Consider the following 19,742-nt stretch of genomic DNA (forward strand, 5'->3'; position numbering starts at 1 on the left):
CTTTTCAACAGGCAAACAATTGTACATTTGTACTAATATATTGCTCGTGCTGATTGAAGTTTGTTTCGGTAATGTAATTATAACACATTGCAAAAGTGTTTCGGCATGGGTTATATATTTTTCAAAGCATTTAAACTGCACCCCTCGAAACAAGCTGTAATAGAGCATAAAATTAACTCCACATTATACCCATTACCCAATATATCAAAGACTCTTGCCTATAATCTGCGTGGTCAGCCCAACCCGAATTCAGGGAACAATAGGATTGCACCGACCACCAAAAGTCAACAAACATTTGCTACACCACAGCTAACATTACACAACATACACTATGTATTCTAATTCTATTGAGGCATCTACAACTTAAGGATTGCACCGACCACCAAAAGTCTCAACGAGTGCGTTAATCATTGAAACGGTGATTTCAAGTGGAAAACTTGGCAGCTCGGCTGGTATGCCTCTTTAGTTGCAGCCTGTTCAAACTTCTTGGTAGCGGGCTCGTTGATTTCCACACCAATCTGAACAAATAAGCGGGCCCACCACGACTGACTGCGCATTTTAGCCTAATAACACCAACCCATCAATAATTAATAGTCATTCATCGTTCACCCTTGTGGAACAACATAACCTAACACATCAAAAACTCTTGCCTATAATGGGCAGGGTTCGGATTGCTCAACCTTACCCCTATATTGATTCAGGATAGATAGATATGATCTAAAATGAATTCACAAAACTGCCTCAAGAATTGCATTGGCCACTGCTACTTCATAACCTCAGAAGTGTGAGTATGACCACTAGAATGAGGCATACTTAGATTGGAGATTGCTATAATAATGGGAATAAAAGAGGGTACTCACCGGGCGTCCAAATTTAGATAGCTCAGTCACTCTAGCCCTCTGTTGCCCAGGAAACCCTAAAACAAAGACAATCAATGAGAACGATAAATTTTCAAAGCTGTTTAACAGTATGGCCTCCGTTTAGTGATGCTATTACATCTTCAAAACAAAGAAGTAGGCTCAGTTATCAGCTAGCAGTGGACCTGTGGCAGTGAGCCAGTGATCATGACCTAAGGTCGAGACCCATCAACATCAAAACTGCTATCGTGGCTCCCTTTGCATACCCCCACACAAAACAAAGTAGGCAAGCGACAATTCTTAAGTTAATTATGAAAAGAAGTTTTGCAGCGCCATACAAAAATAAACAAGTTATTATGACATACCAGTAAAAATCACTATTCCATCAGCAGCCACTCTAGCCAACTCCGGAATCGTTTTGTTCAGATATTTTGGGGACAGGTAATCCAAAGCATCTGAGACAACCACTAAAGAAAAAGACTGTGACCTATATGGTAACGGGAATTTGATATCAGCAACACGAACAAACCCTTTCCGCACAAGATTTTTGCAATTTGAATCGGTATCCTCAAGATCATATGGTTCAACACCCCATGCTTCTGTACCCTCCTCTTGTAACAACTTAGACACAATGGAACATGTTTCCGGCCCAACGTGCAAAACCTTGCGCATACCATCACTATAAGTTTTCTTCAGAATAGGTATTGCACTCTGCAGTTCTACTGTTCCAGAAAACTCACCTACACATGAATGGTTTCCGTAAGAACTCTAAGAAGTTTAGTCTAGACTAAGAAAATTTCTCCCATAAAAAAATAAATTAGACAAACAATTTTAGTCAAGATGAGGTGGCATTTGAGTCAGAGTCAGAGGAAGGGACAAATAGATATGAAGCAGAAACCTAGCATTATTATTTCAACACTTTTGGAATCCAAATTGGAGTGCACTACTACATTAGATGTCACGGGTACGAATTCCCTCTAGTTCTTTACTATCTTCCAAATCTCCAGGTTGCGATGTTGATATCTTCCAGTTGCCTTTGTGAGAGTATTTTTAATTTGAACGACCAAAATACCCATAAACTACCGCAGTAGCTTATAAGAGATTAGCAAAACGGTTGTATCATAAAAACTTTTTGTTGCGTTTCTAAAATCTTATGCCACTTTCTCTTGGAAGATATCAAAGAAACAAAGGGAGTAGTTCTAAGTTGCGGTATAAATGCAAAGTGAGGAAAAGGATCAATGAACAACTCCAACTAACGTAAGGTTCTGAATGAGTGGTAACTGGTAATTAAAGAGCCCTTAAGTTAATCATTTTGTAGCTCAATGACAGATGTTTGGAAGCTACATTAAGATACATTAATATGTATTTTAGGAAGTTAGAAACATTCGTCTATTTTATTTTAGCTAAAATGGTTTCTTCTTGTCAAGGATGGGTCGCACACAGGTATATACTAATAATGTATGAATGGAAAACATGCATAAGATGGCAATGTATACACATACATGAGGGCAATTCATGTACTTTTCCACCACAGTATATATGCATTATGCAATCAAATCTCTCCATTATTGAATGAAAAGAGTACTCCATAGGAATTAAGTAAATGGATGGGAAATCAGAAATCAGCTAATCATAGCTACAAAGGGCGAGATATGCCTACCTTCAATCCGGCTAACAATGCCTTTTCGGCCTGCAAGACATAAAGCACAAACAACAATTAACGTAAGAGTATCATCAACGAGTCAAAATTGAAGACCGAAATAAAAAGCTCTTCAGGCAAACGAGAAAAAAAAACAAGGCAGAGATATAATGCTGTGCAGGTCCATAATGATGTATTCACTTTTTTTCCCCTGACTTCTTATGACAACCAAAACTTACATAAGATGACCTTATGATTGCTTTTAATTACACCTGTTAGCTTTTGAGGTTTTTACGCAAAATTTAGATAAATGTGAAGTCTATAATATTGACGTCGAAAATCTCCTATATTTAAAAGCTCATTCGGTCACCAAGAAGACAAACATGGGCTGACCATAAGTGTTGACTAACTACCTAGTCTTGCACTAGTTATATATTAAGAGAGGTTCTATCCCCTTTGTTCGAAGCAAAGAACAAGTTCATATGACATATAAACCATACAAAACAATATACTGAAATTGAAGACAAGACTCAGGCTTTCCCATGGCACGTAAGATACTAAAAGATTGCTAATTTCAAGAGATCAACTTTCAGACAGACCTGAGCCACTGTATACGTATCCAAGAACGAGGAATACTCCCTGAAACCCGAGAACATGACAAAGAACAAAGTCAAATTTTTAGATTACTGAAGTATGATAATTAATGAAGATAAAAGTTTCTTTAATATAAGCATCTACAACTCAAGTGAAGCAAAATTTGCAAAATCTAAAGGAATGAAAAGTACCAGAACAACAAGGGTAAGTGGCAACAATGGAGATGATCGTGTTTTTGATGGAAATACTCCAGCAAGAGGAAAGCCTCCATTTCCCACCAGACGTCTAGTGGGGTTTACTGGTCTTCTTGACATGACTTCCTTGTTTCACGTATAGCAAGTATCTGCCGGGACAACTTGAACTGTCAATGAATGTAGATAGACAACCGACAATAACAGCTGGAAAAAAAACCTTACATTGGAAGTTGAAAGGCATCTAGAAAACTACATTAAAAAAAACAAGAAAGTAAAACATCTTTGATGCTTAGTGCTTACTTGCTTACTAATTACTCGTACAACAGAGGAACATAAAAGTTGAGACCTTTGATCAAAATCTGGAGTAATCAACATCTTTTATAGAAAAACAAATAACTAGAACTCCAAATTGCAGAGGAAGAAGACTGGATGAACACAGCTGACAGCTTAACGCAGATGTTTCAACACAAAAGGGATGTTTCTGTATAACCTATAATGAAAATTGTATCGTAATCCTAAAGAATCAAGAACAATATAGTGAGGCATTTTGCTTTATTCCATCATGATCCACAACACAAGAATGGTGGGTCTTTGGCTTTGGTTCAGACAATGGATCATACATATCCACATATCATTTGCATATTATTATAATTTCTGAGCAGTGAGCCATAAACCGAAATTTCATCATAAGAACAGGCAACACAATATAACAAAAACAATGTTGGGAAATCTTACACTGTTCTTCTATGTGCAACAAAAACAACCAACTCGCGATGTAAATGTTACGAGTAACTAAATCACAAGCAATAGCAAGTAGAGATCAGATTTGGCGCTGAAAAAGGTCAAACCCCACCAAGCAGAAACAACTAAATACCCAAACAAAAATAGGTTTTTTTGTTGAGTCAACCCAAACAAAAATAGCTTGAGTAAAAGGCAACTGTTCCAATTAAAACATATATCAGGAACCTAAAACAACCCAAGAATACAAAAAACACACTCTATGCACTGAGCATAACCAGGCAAATACCACCAATATGTAGCTACGTAGGACGGGTAAGCTACCACCCCTAAATTATTTTATTAGAAACTCAATTATATTTTTTCACACACTCGAACCCTGTATTGTTCTTCATCCAACCCCTTTGTTTGATTTGATATGAGATATATGATGCCAATGTCATGAAAAATAGCCTTTGATTCATTCATCACTTCTCGGTAAAGCTAATATATGAAACACTCCAATCGCGAATCATTTAATTTCATAGTTAACATTAGTACTGTGCTTACCAATACATCCAATCATTAATGTTTGAAACATGTATGAATCCGGTGACAATGAACTGTCAAATAATACTTGAATTGGACATTGATCTACCCAACAAATTGGACGGATGAGCTAATTAATATCGGCCGACATATATGCAACATACTTTTATCACTATGAGGGTGTTTGCCGGTTTGGCTGAATGTTTCAGAATGGATTTGGTTGGATTATCTCGGAATGGAGTTAAATACTCCAAGGATTCTAATCCCATTTCAACCACCTCAACTCTCATACCTTACACTCTTCACTAAGTTTTTAACTCCATCCCTCTAAAGTGGGAGAGATGATCAAACCAAACAAGTATAAAACGGTACAGGTTTTAATTAATCAGCTTGTCTCATTGAAGACGGGTACTATCCGTCACAAGCTGAAGACGGATAGTGCCCCTCTCACAATATCACAAGTGGGAGGGCAAGTGGAGTGCTCCCGTCTTCAATGAGAATTTGTGTTAATCCATATACGTCCCAGGTATCGCATTCCAATCCATTTCCTTCCACCCTCTCAAAACAAATTATCCCGAATACTTCCTCCGCCCCAATCATAGATGTATAGAGCACTACAGGTTTACCTCAAATTTCTCAAATTATAAACTAAACAACATTAACAAACTTAAACTAAATCATAGATGTAAATTAAAAAGATAATTATCATTTTACAAGAATTGAAAATTGCAGGAAATAGAAAGAGATAAAATTTACCTGAAAATTAGAGACACAAGACCCACCCAGATAAAAATAGAAAACTCTAATTCTGTAAATTCAGGTGGTGGTAACTAACTGAGTAACAGGTATAGATCTAGATATGTCAAAAAGTTTCCAACTTTAGTACTAATGTTTATTTCTGACAACTTTGGTACTAATATTTGCTGTTTTTGGAAGGTGGGTTGATCTCAAATTCAAGAAAAGGATTAATTAGTGTGCAAGGAGAGGGGAGAAAATAATGTAATTTATTTTTCGCACAATGTTTTTAACCACTTTTTTCCATTTGCATACCCTTCCCTAAAAACTAACTCAATTCTCTCCCTTGCCAATTCTCTCCCTTATTAACACTATAATCACTCAATTTAAACAAAGTGATTCAATTATGGATGATAATTTGTATGTACGTGTTTCTAATTCATTAATTTCATAACTATGAATCAAATTAATTATTTTTTTTCATTGTTGGACTTTTATTTGATCTAGGGTTTATCTTATTAAAGAATTTAATTATTGTTCTGGTTTGGTAGTGGTGCCTCTGGTGGGACGGCGGCGATGGGTAGCGGCGATATCGGTGGTAGCCGGCGGTGGGTAGCGGTGATCGCGGGAGGGAAAGTGGTGGTGGGAGGTGGTCAACGGCGATAAAAGCTGATAAATAGTGGTGATGTAGTGGTGTACTGGTGTTATGTATGACGTATGAGTTTGTCTTGGGTTTGCTTTTTTTTTCTTTCTTCATGTAGTACACTGTAAATTTGAGAAATGTGAGGGGTAAAATGGTCAAAAATGTACTATAATGAGTAAAATGTGTACTGTGAAAATCAACACTCGAAAATAAATAGTGAAGGAGTGACAAAGCGCGATTGTATGGGAGAATGACTTAATGAGCACAAATAACACTATACCTCCAGTGGTACAATAGCATCATACAACTAAGTTATATCTTATCGAGCTTATGTGTAATTTTTTTTGAGCTTTTTTAAAGTTATTTTTTTGGTATGTTTAGGTGAGTTCAGAAATTTTATGGTATAGTTCGACTTCTTTAAAACAAAACTCGATAACTTTATTATGAAGTTTTCGGGAAAGATACAATCTGACAACTGTTGGTTGTAGGATCTATTAACTGCTTAATGAGGGATTAGTGATTCTTTATTCCGCAAGTCTTATTTGCGATGGTCACAAGCTTGTGAATTTAAAATGGACGTGCTTGGCTTGTGACGGTCACAACTATAAATTCGTGTTTTTTTATATTATGGCAAATCGAGTATTTCATTCCTCAATCCTCACTACTTATCCACTGGTTGAATGAGTGGGTCGTGTACTCTCAGGGGTGCTTTTGTCATTACAAACAAATATTTTAGATTTTCAGTAGAGGTCGGGTTTCATCGTGAAGAAAAACGCGTCGGTCGAGCCGGGTTTAATTATTGATGGCTTTAATGCCCTCTTCATGTTAGAGATTATCGATAGGTAAAATTTGTTATCAGAAAAAAGGTTCGACATCATTTGGATTTAGGTTAAAGAGGAGCAAAGTCGCAAACATATTAGGTGTAATGAAGTCGAGTGGAGTTTTGTTCAAGTCATTTTCGAAGGGGTGTTAAATTTAATTTTGTTCATGTCATTGTGAGCATTTCACATTCAAATATGTACACTTCCTGTTTGAATTATGACCAGCGATTTTATTGGATAATTTTAAAAATTAAACATTAGATTTATATGTCGAAATAAAAATACTTAACACTAACCAGCCTAACTCCCCGTGTTTTACGGTTTTACCTATGTGTTCTCTTCATCGAATCTCGGATTGAAAAAGAAGTACTTCATTTTATCTTGCTTCATCGAATCTCAGATTGAAAAGTTATGCATATTTTTAAAGATGCTCATTGATATATATGTCGAAACCAATATGAGATAAGATTTAGTTTTTCCCTTATTTTCCATGTATTATTGTATATGCAATTTGGTTGGTACTTACCTTTCTTTAGATGGGTTGGTATTGCAGGTTGCTTGCTTGCTATCGTCTTCACATGTAAGATAAGGCCTCATATTCGATTGTCTTTACTGATTAGTGGATTTAAATTGTTTATATTTAGATGGATTAATATTATTCACTCCTTTGCGCTGATTGTGCAACAAGATTGTGATACGAAGTCTTTATTTATGTATATAAGTCTCATTGTTCTCCAAACAATTGTCATTATGGTTTTCAGATCACAGTTGTTTAGTGTAATATTTATCTTTTTGTACGAATTGAAATCTAACAACTAAACTCCCTTTGGGGTGATTTTCAGATCACATAGTTGTCATTATGGTTTTAGAGTTCACATTTTCTTTACAAGGCATCGAATGAGAAGGAAGGAGGAATATCGAACAAAATGGAATAATGTTGTACGAAGTATTAATATAGTGGCCACAATCAATTAGTAGATTATACAACTGGTTGTATGTAGTTTATGTACAACCTTTTCAATGTTGTTGAGTTTTGTTATAAAGTTGTCGAGTTTTACTAACAAAATTGTCGAGTTACAATACAAAGTTATTGAGCTTAAGAGGAATAATTATTAAACTCAATAACTTTTTAAATTAGCTCAATAACTTATAAAATAGCTCGACAACTTTGTGTAAAGAACTCAACAACTTTGAGGCGGTTGTACAATGCTAATATACAACTGGTTGTAAGATAGTATTTGTGGGCCACAATTGTGTATCCAATTAACTTTGCAATTTTAAAAACCATGGACAATTAAGACTTAACAATAAAAATAACGGTATTGCTTTTTCACATACGGACTTTACTCTTACACATACACTTTTTCATTAACTTTTCATATGTTACCCTTTTCCTAAATCTTGACAAATTAGGGTTCATATATTACTTTTTCGGTTTTTTCCCTAAAATTGATCTCAATTGTTCTAAAAACTTTAATAATGAATTATAATTCTTCAAGTTATTAAAACAGTGAAATAGTTTTTATGTTTAGCAATACTCGTATTAATAACTGTTTATCAATTACTTTGTTATAAAATTAGGGTTTGTCAATTAGTAATGTAACACCCCCGTACACCAGAACGCCTTACCAAGGACCATTCCAGTATATGACGGTGTCACCATCTCGGTTTCCCGAGGAGGTAGATCAAATTAGACAATACAAGAACAATATTATATCATTAGAATATCTATTACAATATCATTCTATTCAAGGTCCCTAAAATAAAGTTCAATTACAACACTTGTGATTCTACATCTCTAGACCAATAGCGTGATGACTCGATCCCTCCAATCCCAAAGAAGAATAATCAACAATACCGCTTAAACCAACCGCTCACCATCCCCGAATGGATCACCGCAGATACCACAAAACAACACGGGTCGATCGACTAATCAAGTATAAGATAAGACAATAAAGTAAAAAGCTGATCATCCGCCATCTCAACCTTACCACATCGTATCATAATCGACTACACCGCGAAGGGTGTAGCCCTGCCAGACTACCCATCGCAACAGGTAGCCCTCGCCGCCAGTGGGTGACCGCAGTCCATTCCCACCTAGTCCAGCTCATCATCGAGCGACTAACATTCCCTGTCCCTTAATGTGCACATCCCCTCCCGTGGCGGGTTCCACGGAGGGCGAACTAGGGTGTGGAGCCACTCCCGCAAGTGACTCCACCACAATCACAATCACATGACCCAGCTGTCACGCCACAACGACATCATCACCCCAACACCCATACTCCGATGATCAGCAGATAGCCACAAATTACAATACAATCATAATCTCAAATCAATTAACGATGGGCGAGTAGGAGACCCTACCTCATCGCAAAGCATGAAAGACTTCCAACTACAGCCGCGCACGACTCCAATAAGCACCCTAACAATGATAACCATGTCCTATTACACGACTATACTCAAAGAATCATTCAAAAGGGCACAAGGCAGAAACTTACCTAACCTTGCACATCGGTGACGACATAGACAACCACCACCCACGTCCTCCTTGCTCCGCGAATCCCGACATTCCCATGGTAGGGGTTTAAGCTAATCCCTTTAAGGTATGAGGCTATGGAGTGATAGAGTAGGGAGATGGTCTAGGGTTAGAGAAAGAGAAACTGTCGAGGAAATGAGAAAATAGAAATGAATCTCGCGAACTCGCATTTATAATAACGTGTCGACAGCAGCCATACTCGGTCGAGTATATGAATACTCGGCCGAGTAGAACCCACTCGGTCGAGTATTGGTGATACTCGGCCGAGTGGCCCCCGCTAGGTCGAGTAACTAACCTATACATCTCCTATTACCAGTCTGATCCTACACCATTCATCCCTAAGGTCTGTTTGGTCAATAAGATTGGTCAACAACGTTCTTAAAGATCCTGGGTGTTACAATCTTCCCCCCTTAAAAGAACTTCGTCCCCGAAGTTCAGCCCGTACGACACTCCCCGCAAAATTTATGTACCAAGACCTTAACCACCTTCACAAAGGTGCACAAATTCACACTATCCATACATTACCATCAACCAACTTACTCAACAACAATCACCTATCACAGCTACCTTTCCAAACAATAACCCAATCTCAAAACAGTATTCACCCTATACCTACACAAGTATGCAATTGCAACACTTTACACAATGTAAGAAAACCATACACACTTGTAAACTACCACGTTCCATACGTTTATATTAAATATACAATGCAAAGCGATACACCATTGTAAAGTACATAAGTACACAATCACCACATTCCGAACACGTATACCAATTATCATCAATTGAATCGAATCTTCATATTACTTGACACCCTTGCGCCATAAAATTTTCATATTAATTGAATACAACATAGATGCGGCTTAAAGAAAACATAATTGTAATCCAGTAATTCCGAATGTGAGCACACCTAACATACATATGATTCCCAATATTTCATAAAATTAAACACTTACACATGAAGAAGATACATCTTTCATAAATAAAATACTTGTCATAAAAATTGAGTTGAGACCTCCGTGTATAGTATAATCTTTATATTACCCGAATACAACATAGCTATCGCTTCAAGGAAACATGAACATAAATTCCGAATGTTAACTACATACATGTGATTCCAAAATCATAGGTATAACTAAACACATATTTTACATAATTAAATACTTAATTCCGCGACATTACTCTTCCCCTCTTAAAGGAACTTCGTCCCCGAAGTTCACCAGTAATCATTTTCCCAAACCCAACGCTAAAACGTACCACATGACGGTGACATTACTTATAAACTCATGTAGCTCAACTTGTTTTACGACATTACACTCTGGTGACTTATAAAAACCAAATACTTCAGCAACCAATATATATACTCTTATAGCGACAATTAACATATAGAATAATTGAAAAAGAACAGGTCTATACGTAACCTCATTGAAACAATTATCATTGTAACCAAACATATACATATGTATAAAACTTCTTACAGTGAGCACGTGATATGAGTAAAGTATTACCTTCATATAATTAAATGTCTAGGGTATCCCCCCCCCCCCCCCTTAAAATAACTAACCTGTTTTATACAACAAAACATTCATAAATTTATAGCCGATACCAACAATCACAAATCCATGATACCATAATGATCCATCTGTAGGACGTCATCTAGTATAACATAGTAAAACAAGTATCTAACAAGCTTTGTCACACAATTATCACGTAATTATGAAATTTTCATAACAAATTTCCAATGTCCCTCTGAAGTCGCAATAATCGGCCGAGTATGAAAGGCTACTCGGTCGAGTAAGTTCTACTCGGTCGAGTATAAGAATACTCGGCCGAGTAGACTCCGCTCGGTCGAGTAGTAATATATATACTCGGTCGAGTATACCTGCCAGAGAGTGTTTTGTCGACAACCTAGCTATCACTAACAACCTGCATCCATTCTTCACCATAGATCCAAAACATAACCAATTCCGACATTAAGTGACATTTAAAACTTCTCCATACGATAACCAATTAACGGCCTTATGGCCAAATACAGTCATCCAACCATAGATACTAAATACTGATAACAACATTCAAAGAAGAACAATAAATCCGATCGATAAGGTAAATCCATCATAGCCAATTAAGTCCAACACCAAATAAATCAAAGTAAATAACCTAACAACCTAAGATCAGCAACGAGGACCCTCCTCCATGTCATCACCACCACCTGCGCCAGAGGTACCTGCACCTGAACTCCCGCACTGGAAAACTGCCGCCGAGTAGTCCCCTCCCTAGCCGACCACCGGAGTTGGCTCCCCACGGTCTGCGAGGTAGCCAAACTCGTCTCCTCTCGGTTGTCTCCGAAACTCGGGTCCACCCCATAAGCGTGGAATACTCCCGTATCCACTCCCGGTCCTCTCCACCATACAAGTGTGCCAAATCGGTCCGATGCCCCGATTAAGGGTCATCTCGTGTAGGTTGCGGAGCACCAAAGTAGAAGAGATCCGCTCGGCCCGGCTCATGAGGCCGCATCCTAGGGTCATGCACCGTAGGGTACGGCGAGTACCGATAGGGGTGGTAAGGGTAAGAGTCGGGGGCGAGTAAGAGGGCTCAAACACAACCGGGTCTACCCTAGGTCGCCTAACTCCACGACGCTCCCTAGGTGGGGGAGGTGCTGCCGCTTGTCCCTCATGTAAGGTGACGGGCTCGGGTAAGTCCGGGAGGATCCGTGGGTCGATCAGTGGGACTGGGGCTCAGGTCTAGGGATGCCACAAGGCTCCCACTCGGCCAAATGATCAACAACGGGGAGATGAGTGGGTCGGAAGCACCATCCACATAGTTCCCCTCACTCTCCAAGCATACGACCCATCATCTATCTTCCTCAACCATCGGTTCGACGCCGATCGGGCGTCCATGGTGGGTACAACCTCAACATACTCATTCCCCTCGGGAGGTGGGGCCTCAAAGTCGGTCGGTCGCCGAGCTAGGCGGGTCACTATGGCCCCGCAAGCAATAAATCGGGTCTCGGATCGTGCCATGCGCTCCGGACTAGAGCACACTATACCGGAGCACTTTGTAGTAAAACGGTTTCCGGCGGTGGAGGTTAAGGTAGGACACAAGGAGCATGACTTCGTGAGAATTGAGCTTACTCACGTCCTCTCTCGAGTAAAGCGGACAGTCAACATCCTTAGAAACATACGAAGGGAAACGTCTTTGGATATCATTAATCAACATGGCACCGCGACGGTAGGGCGGGTCCGCCGGTCAAATAAGGAAATGCGAGGTGCGCCTTTGTTCTTGGCCACGTCACTAAGGTAGTCATCCTCCTCGGCCTCTAAACCTAAATGGTCAGCCAACTCATCAAGGGTAAGCTCATGATCCTCATTCATGAGACGAAAAGAGACGGTCTTGCCCTTCCTATCATAAACAAAAGAGCTTAAAAACTCTAAGGTCAAGTGGGGGTATGATTTCTTTCTCAAGTGATACAACCCCTCCATGCCCAAAATCTTGAAAATGTGAACTATGTCCTCCTTAATCCCCAAAGTCTCAAGGATACTAGGGTTGACACATCGGGTGGGGCGAAAAGGACGGCGCATAAGAGCCACAAAAGCCTTACGATGATCGAAGTTAGCAAAAATTACCGATGGATGTGCCTCCACCGGCGGTACAACCGGTCCATCTACATTGCCCACCTCGAGTTGAACATTCGCGCGAGGTCTCTTGTTGGGTAAACCTCTAGTTTTCACCATACTGCAAGAAAATCATTTTTAACAAAGGATTGACACTTGAAAGTTCTTAACACAAAGGACGGACTGTTTTACTTGTATATCGATTTTGGAATAAGCTTTGTGAGATAAACTATCAGAAATCACCATGTATTTTACAATTCACATAGTTCCAAATTTTCAAATCGCCTCTAATCAGGAAATACTCATCAACAATAAGAAGAATTTCGTTTTTGCTAACCCTAGAATTCAGAAATTGAATTTTTCCCCATGAAATTAATCAACCAAAATCTACACAAGTTCTATACGTGGTTGAATTCGAAAATCAATAAGTTTAAGACTGAATTTCAATGGTTTTTAACAAGGAATCGAAATATAGCATGCTATTACACAAAGTCTTTGAAAACAATTAAGGAATTTGAGTTTAAATCTTACCTTAAACTGATTTAGGGCAATATAGAACAAGTGTGGTACCAAGATTTTACCCAAAAGCTTGAGAAAGGAAGAGTATGGAGTTTTAGAGAGAAGGAAAGATGAAGATGGGAGGCGGAAATAAGAAAGAAAGGCACGAAATTAGGGTTTTTGTATAACCCGCAAAAGGCCTGCTACAGCAACACTCGGTCGAGTGTTGGGAATACTCGGCCGAGTGTTCACTACTCGGTCGAGTATTTAGGATACTCGGCCGAGTGAGCACTACTCGGTCGAGTACCATCCTTACTCGGTCGAGTTTTTAAGACCAGAGTCGATTATTATTCTAACAAAATAGGTACTCGGTTATGTAACTTGATACTCGGCCGAGTTTGGTCTACTCGGTCGAGTACTCGCATCTACTCGGTCGAATTTTTCGAAATAAAGAAGGAGTCGTAACTTTTCTTTGTTCTGCAAAATCAAATAATATCGTTCGGAGTTCGGGATTCCGGCTCGTCACAATTAAAACGATTCCTACCACGTAAACACATAACAACACGTATATCCGTACATTCATCTCCAAACAATCATCACTTCTACCTTCATCCCTCACTATGCCAAGAAACTATTTTACTGTACCCATATGGCATATGTCACAATCTAATTACGGTACCTACCAGGTTTAGCTCTATATCACATCATTTCTACTTCTGCTAATCACCAGACGTACACATTATTCACATTTGTAACACAATAATTTCACACCTAACACATTCATCATAAAACAAATTGATTAATTTGTCACTGATCACACCTTGCAACAATTCCATATTCACTTCCACTTTTCCACACATCTATCTAACACATACCACTCTAGTAATAGATACGCACACTATAGATGCACACAACACACAACACTTAGCAATCCACGACTCACACTAGCTACCCTTTTCCCGTGTCTGGCTTAAGTCCGATGGGGCCATGATTTTGAAATGAGGGCGCCTACTCACCCAAAATCTAGCATCGGCTGGGGCTCCCAACGTACATACACCAGGTTCATTTTAATTGACACCCTATGTTCATTAATTTCGTTAGTTCAGGTTCCAAAATCGTCGGCTCTGATACCACTTTGTAACACCCCGTACACCGTAACGCCTTACCAAGGACCATTCCAAAGTATATGACGGTGTCACCATCTCGGTTTTCGAGGAGGTAGATCAAATTAGACAATACAAGAACAATATTATATCATTAGAATATCTATTACAATATCATTCTATTCAAGGTCCCTAAAATAAAGTTCAATTACAACACTTGTGATTCTACATCTCTAGACCAGTAGCGTGATGACTCGATCCCTCCAATCCCAGCAGCAGTAATCAACAATACCTGCTAAACCAACTGCTCACCATCCCCGAATGGATCACCGCAGATACCACAAAACAACACGGGGTCAGTACTGACTAATCAAGTATAAGATAAGACAATAAAGTAAACAGCTGATCATCCGCCATCTCAACCTTACCACATCGTATCATAATTGACTACACCGCGAAGGGTGTAGCCCTGCCAGACTACCCATCGCAACAGGTAGCCCTCGCCGCCAGTGGGTGACCGCAGTCCATTCCCACCTAGTCCAGCTCATCATCGAGCGACTAACATTCCCTGTCCCTTAATGTGCACATCCCCTCCCGTGGCGGGTTCCACGGAGGGCGAACTAGGGTGTGGAGCCACTCCCGCAAGTGACTCCACCACAATCACAATCACATGACCCAGCTGTCATGCCACAACGACATCATCACCCCAACACCCATACTCCGATGATCAGCAGATAGCCACAAATTACAATACAATCATAATCTCAAATCAATTAACAGTAGACTGAGTAGGGAGACCCTACCTCATCGCAAAGCATGAAAGACTTCCAACTACAGCCGCGCACGACTCCAATAAGCACCCTAACAATGATAACCATGTCCTATTACACGGCTATACTCAAAGAATCATTCAAAAGGGCACAAGGCAGAAACTTACCTAACCTTGCACATCGGTGACGACATAGACAACCACCACCCACGTCCTCCTTGCTCCGCGAATCCCGACATTCCCATGGTAGGGGTTTAAGCTAATCCCTTTAAGGTATGAGGCTATGGAGTGATAGAGTAGGGAGATGGTCTAGGGTTAGAGAAAGAGAAACTGTCGAGGAAATGAGAAAATAGAAATGAATCTCGCGAACTCGCATTTATAATAACGTGTCGACAGCAGCCATACTCGGTCGAGTATATGAATACTCGGCCGAGTAGAACCCACTCGGTCGAGTATTGGTGATACTCGGCCGAGTGGCCCCCGCTAGGTCGAGTAACTAACCTATACATCTCCTATTACCAGTCTGATCCTACACCATTCATCCCTAAGGTCTGTTTGGTCAATAAGATTGGTCAACAACGTTCTTAAAGATCCTGGGTGTTACAAGTAACTTGGTTTTCAATTGTTATCGATTAGGTAGTATTATCAATCATTAACTTTTCATATGACTTGGCTTAGCCATCGAAAAAGCCATATGCTGTTAGAAATTGTATCAGAACATTAAAGCATGCTTGGTGCAGAGAAAAGAAGGCTGTGTAATTCGATTATCCTTCTCCGAAACCCATAACTGATTGCCAATCGCCTTAACAACATTAGTTGACCAAATGAACATAACACTGGTGGATTCAACGAAAGTGTATCATTTATCAATTCTGTTATTCGGGTTGCGGAAACTACAAACTATAAAACAAAATGCATACGCTGAACGAAGTGAGATGAGGGAAGAGGGAAGAAAAAAATGAATTGGGGGAGGAGTTGAAAAAATGACAAGGGTAAAAGTGTAAATGACGTATGTGAAAAAGCAATACCCAAAAATAAAGGACCACGCAAAAAGAGTATTATTAGGCAACAAATAGAATCACAGAAATTTGTGCTCGCTAACTGGCTACTTCGCTAAACATATAGTGCACTCAAACCTCTTATTTTTTTTTTTTCAATTCTAGGTTAAGTTCTTTGTTGATTAGATACTTTAACGGCAAGAGTTGTCACAATTCTACTTTATTTTTTTTAGAATTTTAATTTTTAGCTTTTAAGTGGTTCGCAAAATTTAGAATTAGTGTTTCTTTTATTCATTTTTTGTCAGAAACTACCTTTTATTTAGGGTCATTTGTGAACAACTACCTTTTATTTTATTTTTGGCTTTCAACTACCTTTCATTTCTTCATCTGCGAAAGACTACCAAAATTCCACCTCCTACGAAAAAAAGTGTACTTTCCAGCATTGACTTGCTCTTTTCTCCCTTTTTCACACATATAACCCACATTTCTCCCTTTGTTCACCAAACAAAATCCGAAAAAGCTCATCTCCATGCCCAACACCTTATCAAAAGTTTGTTCAAAGCAATATCAACGCATCAACCATCTCAATCTCTATCTCCGTCGTCACTTTTACTACCACTTTCACCTTCACCCTTACAATTCAACAACCTTATAGACTAATCATGATTCATCAACCTACTGTCCATCTAAGTCATATTAAAGTACCCTCTTTCTCTCTTCATAGTAAAGATGGTAAAACTAATGAGATAGTAGCACACAAGTGATCCTAAGAGTGAATTCATGATTATTTTCGAATAGTTAACCCTAGGAGTTAATTTTGCCCATAAGGCCATAATAGATCATTATTGTTGAAGAATTATCTACCATATTCAAATTAATATCAATGATGATTTTGTTTCCGTAATTAGGACTTTGATTTGGGTAAGAGAGAGACAAATTGAAGTGATTAATGTTGAGTTTAATCAATCTTTATCGTCAATTATTAGGGTTATGAAGTAAAGAGTTAGATTCAACATGAAATGGTAAGCCAACGCCGGAAAATTCACTTTTTTTTCGTCGGAAGTAGAGTTTTGGTAGTCTTTCGCAAAATGAAGAAATAAAAGGTAGTTGAAAGTCAAAAATAAAATGAAAGCTAGTTGTTCACAAATGACCCTAAATAAAAGATAATTTCTGACAAAAAACCCTAAAATGTATTCTTCAATACAATACAGGCAAGTAACTCTCCATCCCCTACACAAATACTAATATTTCTCGATTCATAGGGATTCATTTATTGCGCTATATATCTGCTTTCATTTGCTAATATATAACAAGTCAAGAGTTGGAACTATAGAAGCAATACACAAGCATCAGTATCATTTCCTACATCTCAATTTTTATTGTCTTATTACTTTTCTTTTTAAAGATGATTTAACAAAAAAATTGAGAAAATAACAACAGTGCCCCTTAACTTAATTAAGGAGAAATAATGACAACTTAATTGTAATGGGAGGTGGTAGACTGGTAGTAGCTATTAGAGAATATTAGGAATATATTATATTAGTGATTATTAGGAAATATATTATCATGAGATAATATATATTAGTTAAGATATTATGATGTAGCTACTACTAGTAAGGGCGATTTTAGATGTACATTCTATTACCTTATTAAACTTAGACATGGGACAATTAATTTGAGATAAATTTAGAGAGAAAAATGAACGATAAAAATTAGATCTAGAGAATACACTATCATAACCTACTACATCATAGAAAATGAAAGAGCAATTGAAAAAAAAAGTGAAAAGAGTTGAAAACGAAAAGAGACACTTAAACAGACCCGTGAGTGCTCGGGGTCACAAAACTAGTTAGTTTTTCATAGTCAAGGGCGCACGAGTGTCTTTGCTCAGCTAACCAGCATTAGCACTCAGTATAGTTTTTAACTATGTGGTCGGGTGTTCGATTCTTACAGCATCATGTTATCAATTCTTACATCCATATTTAAGGCTTATCTTCCCAAATCACAGCTGAAATTATCAATGTCACTTCACTGGATTTACGGAAAGAAAATAACTTAACAACCGCTTAAAATTCCATCTAGTAAAAAGCTTATTTTTCACCGCGCCCTTGAATTACAGTCAACTACATGATTAATCGTTAATCAGTGTCTATAAGCTCCTGTAATATTCCAGTGGACATCACTTTGCAAGTATTTGATATAAGACAAAGAGGTTTATGTGAATTGTAATTGTATATTAATTAGTCTGAGAGAATGTACAACATATATAGTTAGAGATGATAGCTAAATAAGGAGAGGAGCCTATACAATTGTGCTAATTGATACTAATTGATTGACAGAAAATATGTATGCTATATTTACAATTATTTGACGCTATATGATGAGATTATGTAGGATTAGGTGTATCTTTTGAGTTGGAGAAATCTTGAGATATTATACTGTTAATACGCCCCCTCAAGTTGGACATTCTTTCGATAAGGCCAAGCTTGGTCCGTAAGTCTTGGTATTGTTGTTTGTGCAGCGGCTTGGTAAGGATATCTGCAAGTTGATCTTTGCTCGCGACATGAGAAATGCGAATTTGACCTTGGTGAAGTTGTTGTTTGACAAAGTGAAAGGAGATGTCCATGTGCTTCATCAGGGAGTGGAAGACGTGATTCTTGGCATAGAGTGTGGCGGAGATGTTATCACAAAAAATGGCGGGTGGTTTGTTGACGGTTAGATTCAGTTCAGAGAGGAGGTTGCTAAGCCACATAGTTTCGGTTGCAACAGAGACAACAACGCGAAATTCAGCTTCAGTGGTGGAGAGGGCAATGCCTTTTTGTTTCTTGGAGGACCAGGAGATTGGATTGCGTCCAAGATAAACAATGTAGCCTGTTGTCGAGAAGAAGTTGTCTTTGTCACCTCCAAAGTCAGCATCACAAAAGGCATGGAGACAAAGAGGGGAGAGTTTATAGAGTTGAATTCCATGGGTTTGAGTCCTTTGAAGGTAACGAAGCAGACGTTTTAGTGCAGTCCAATGATTAGTAGTGGGGTGATGGAGGAATTGAGCAAGGCGGTTGATGGTGAAAGCGATATCGGGTCGAGTGAGAGATAAATATTGCAAGCTCCCAATAATGGCTCGATAGGTGGAGTGGTCTTGAATTACTTTGTTGTCTTCTCGTAGGAGAGGGGGTGATGTAGCCATATGGGTGGTGTTTGGTTTTGCATCAGCCATGTTATATTTCGTAAGAAGGTCATTTATATATTTAGACTGACTTAAATGAAGGCCAAGGGCATTAGGAGTAACCTCAATGCCAAGGAAGTATGACAGAGGTCCGAGATCTTTGAGAGAGAAACGTTTAGAAATAGCAGTGAAGAAGGTTTGTAGGTGAGAAGGATTTGGTCCTATAATAATTATATCATCTACATAAATAAGCATATAGAGGCTGGTTTTGCCGGTTTGTAAAATAAATAAAGAGGGATTAGAAATTGATTGAGT

General features: G+C 38.6%; 1 protein-coding gene across 3 annotated transcripts; it reads right to left on the reverse strand.

Moving 5' to 3' along the window:
* Positions 1–137: 137 nt before the first annotated feature.
* LOC141623090 (putative pectin methylesterase CGR2) lies at positions 138–5,992 on the reverse strand. Of its 3 annotated transcripts, none has more exons than XM_074439138.1 (7): positions 5,307–5,992; positions 3,282–3,488; positions 3,096–3,135; positions 2,518–2,547; positions 1,223–1,597; positions 861–916; positions 138–563 (listed from the first exon to the last, which is right to left on the reverse strand). In XM_074439138.1, the coding sequence occupies exons 2-7, from the start codon at positions 3,402–3,404 to the stop codon at positions 408–410; spliced, it is 780 nt and encodes a 259-aa protein (XP_074295239.1). In that variant the 5' UTR covers positions 3,405–3,488; positions 5,307–5,992; the 3' UTR covers positions 138–407. The 3 variants fall into 3 exon arrangements, with proteins under 3 accessions (XP_074295239.1, XP_074295238.1, XP_074295240.1); XM_074439137.1 differs by having other exon boundaries at positions 3,282–3,433; positions 5,307–5,991; XM_074439139.1 differs by lacking the exon at positions 5,307–5,992 and adding an exon at positions 3,585–5,283 and having other exon boundaries at positions 3,282–3,433.
* Positions 5,993–19,742: the final 13,750 nt, after the last annotated feature.

Source organism: Silene latifolia, chromosome X, assembly GCF_048544455.1.
Source record: "Silene latifolia isolate original U9 population chromosome X, ASM4854445v1, whole genome shotgun sequence".
In the NCBI taxonomy this organism is placed as follows: domain Eukaryota; kingdom Viridiplantae; phylum Streptophyta; class Magnoliopsida; order Caryophyllales; family Caryophyllaceae; genus Silene; species Silene latifolia.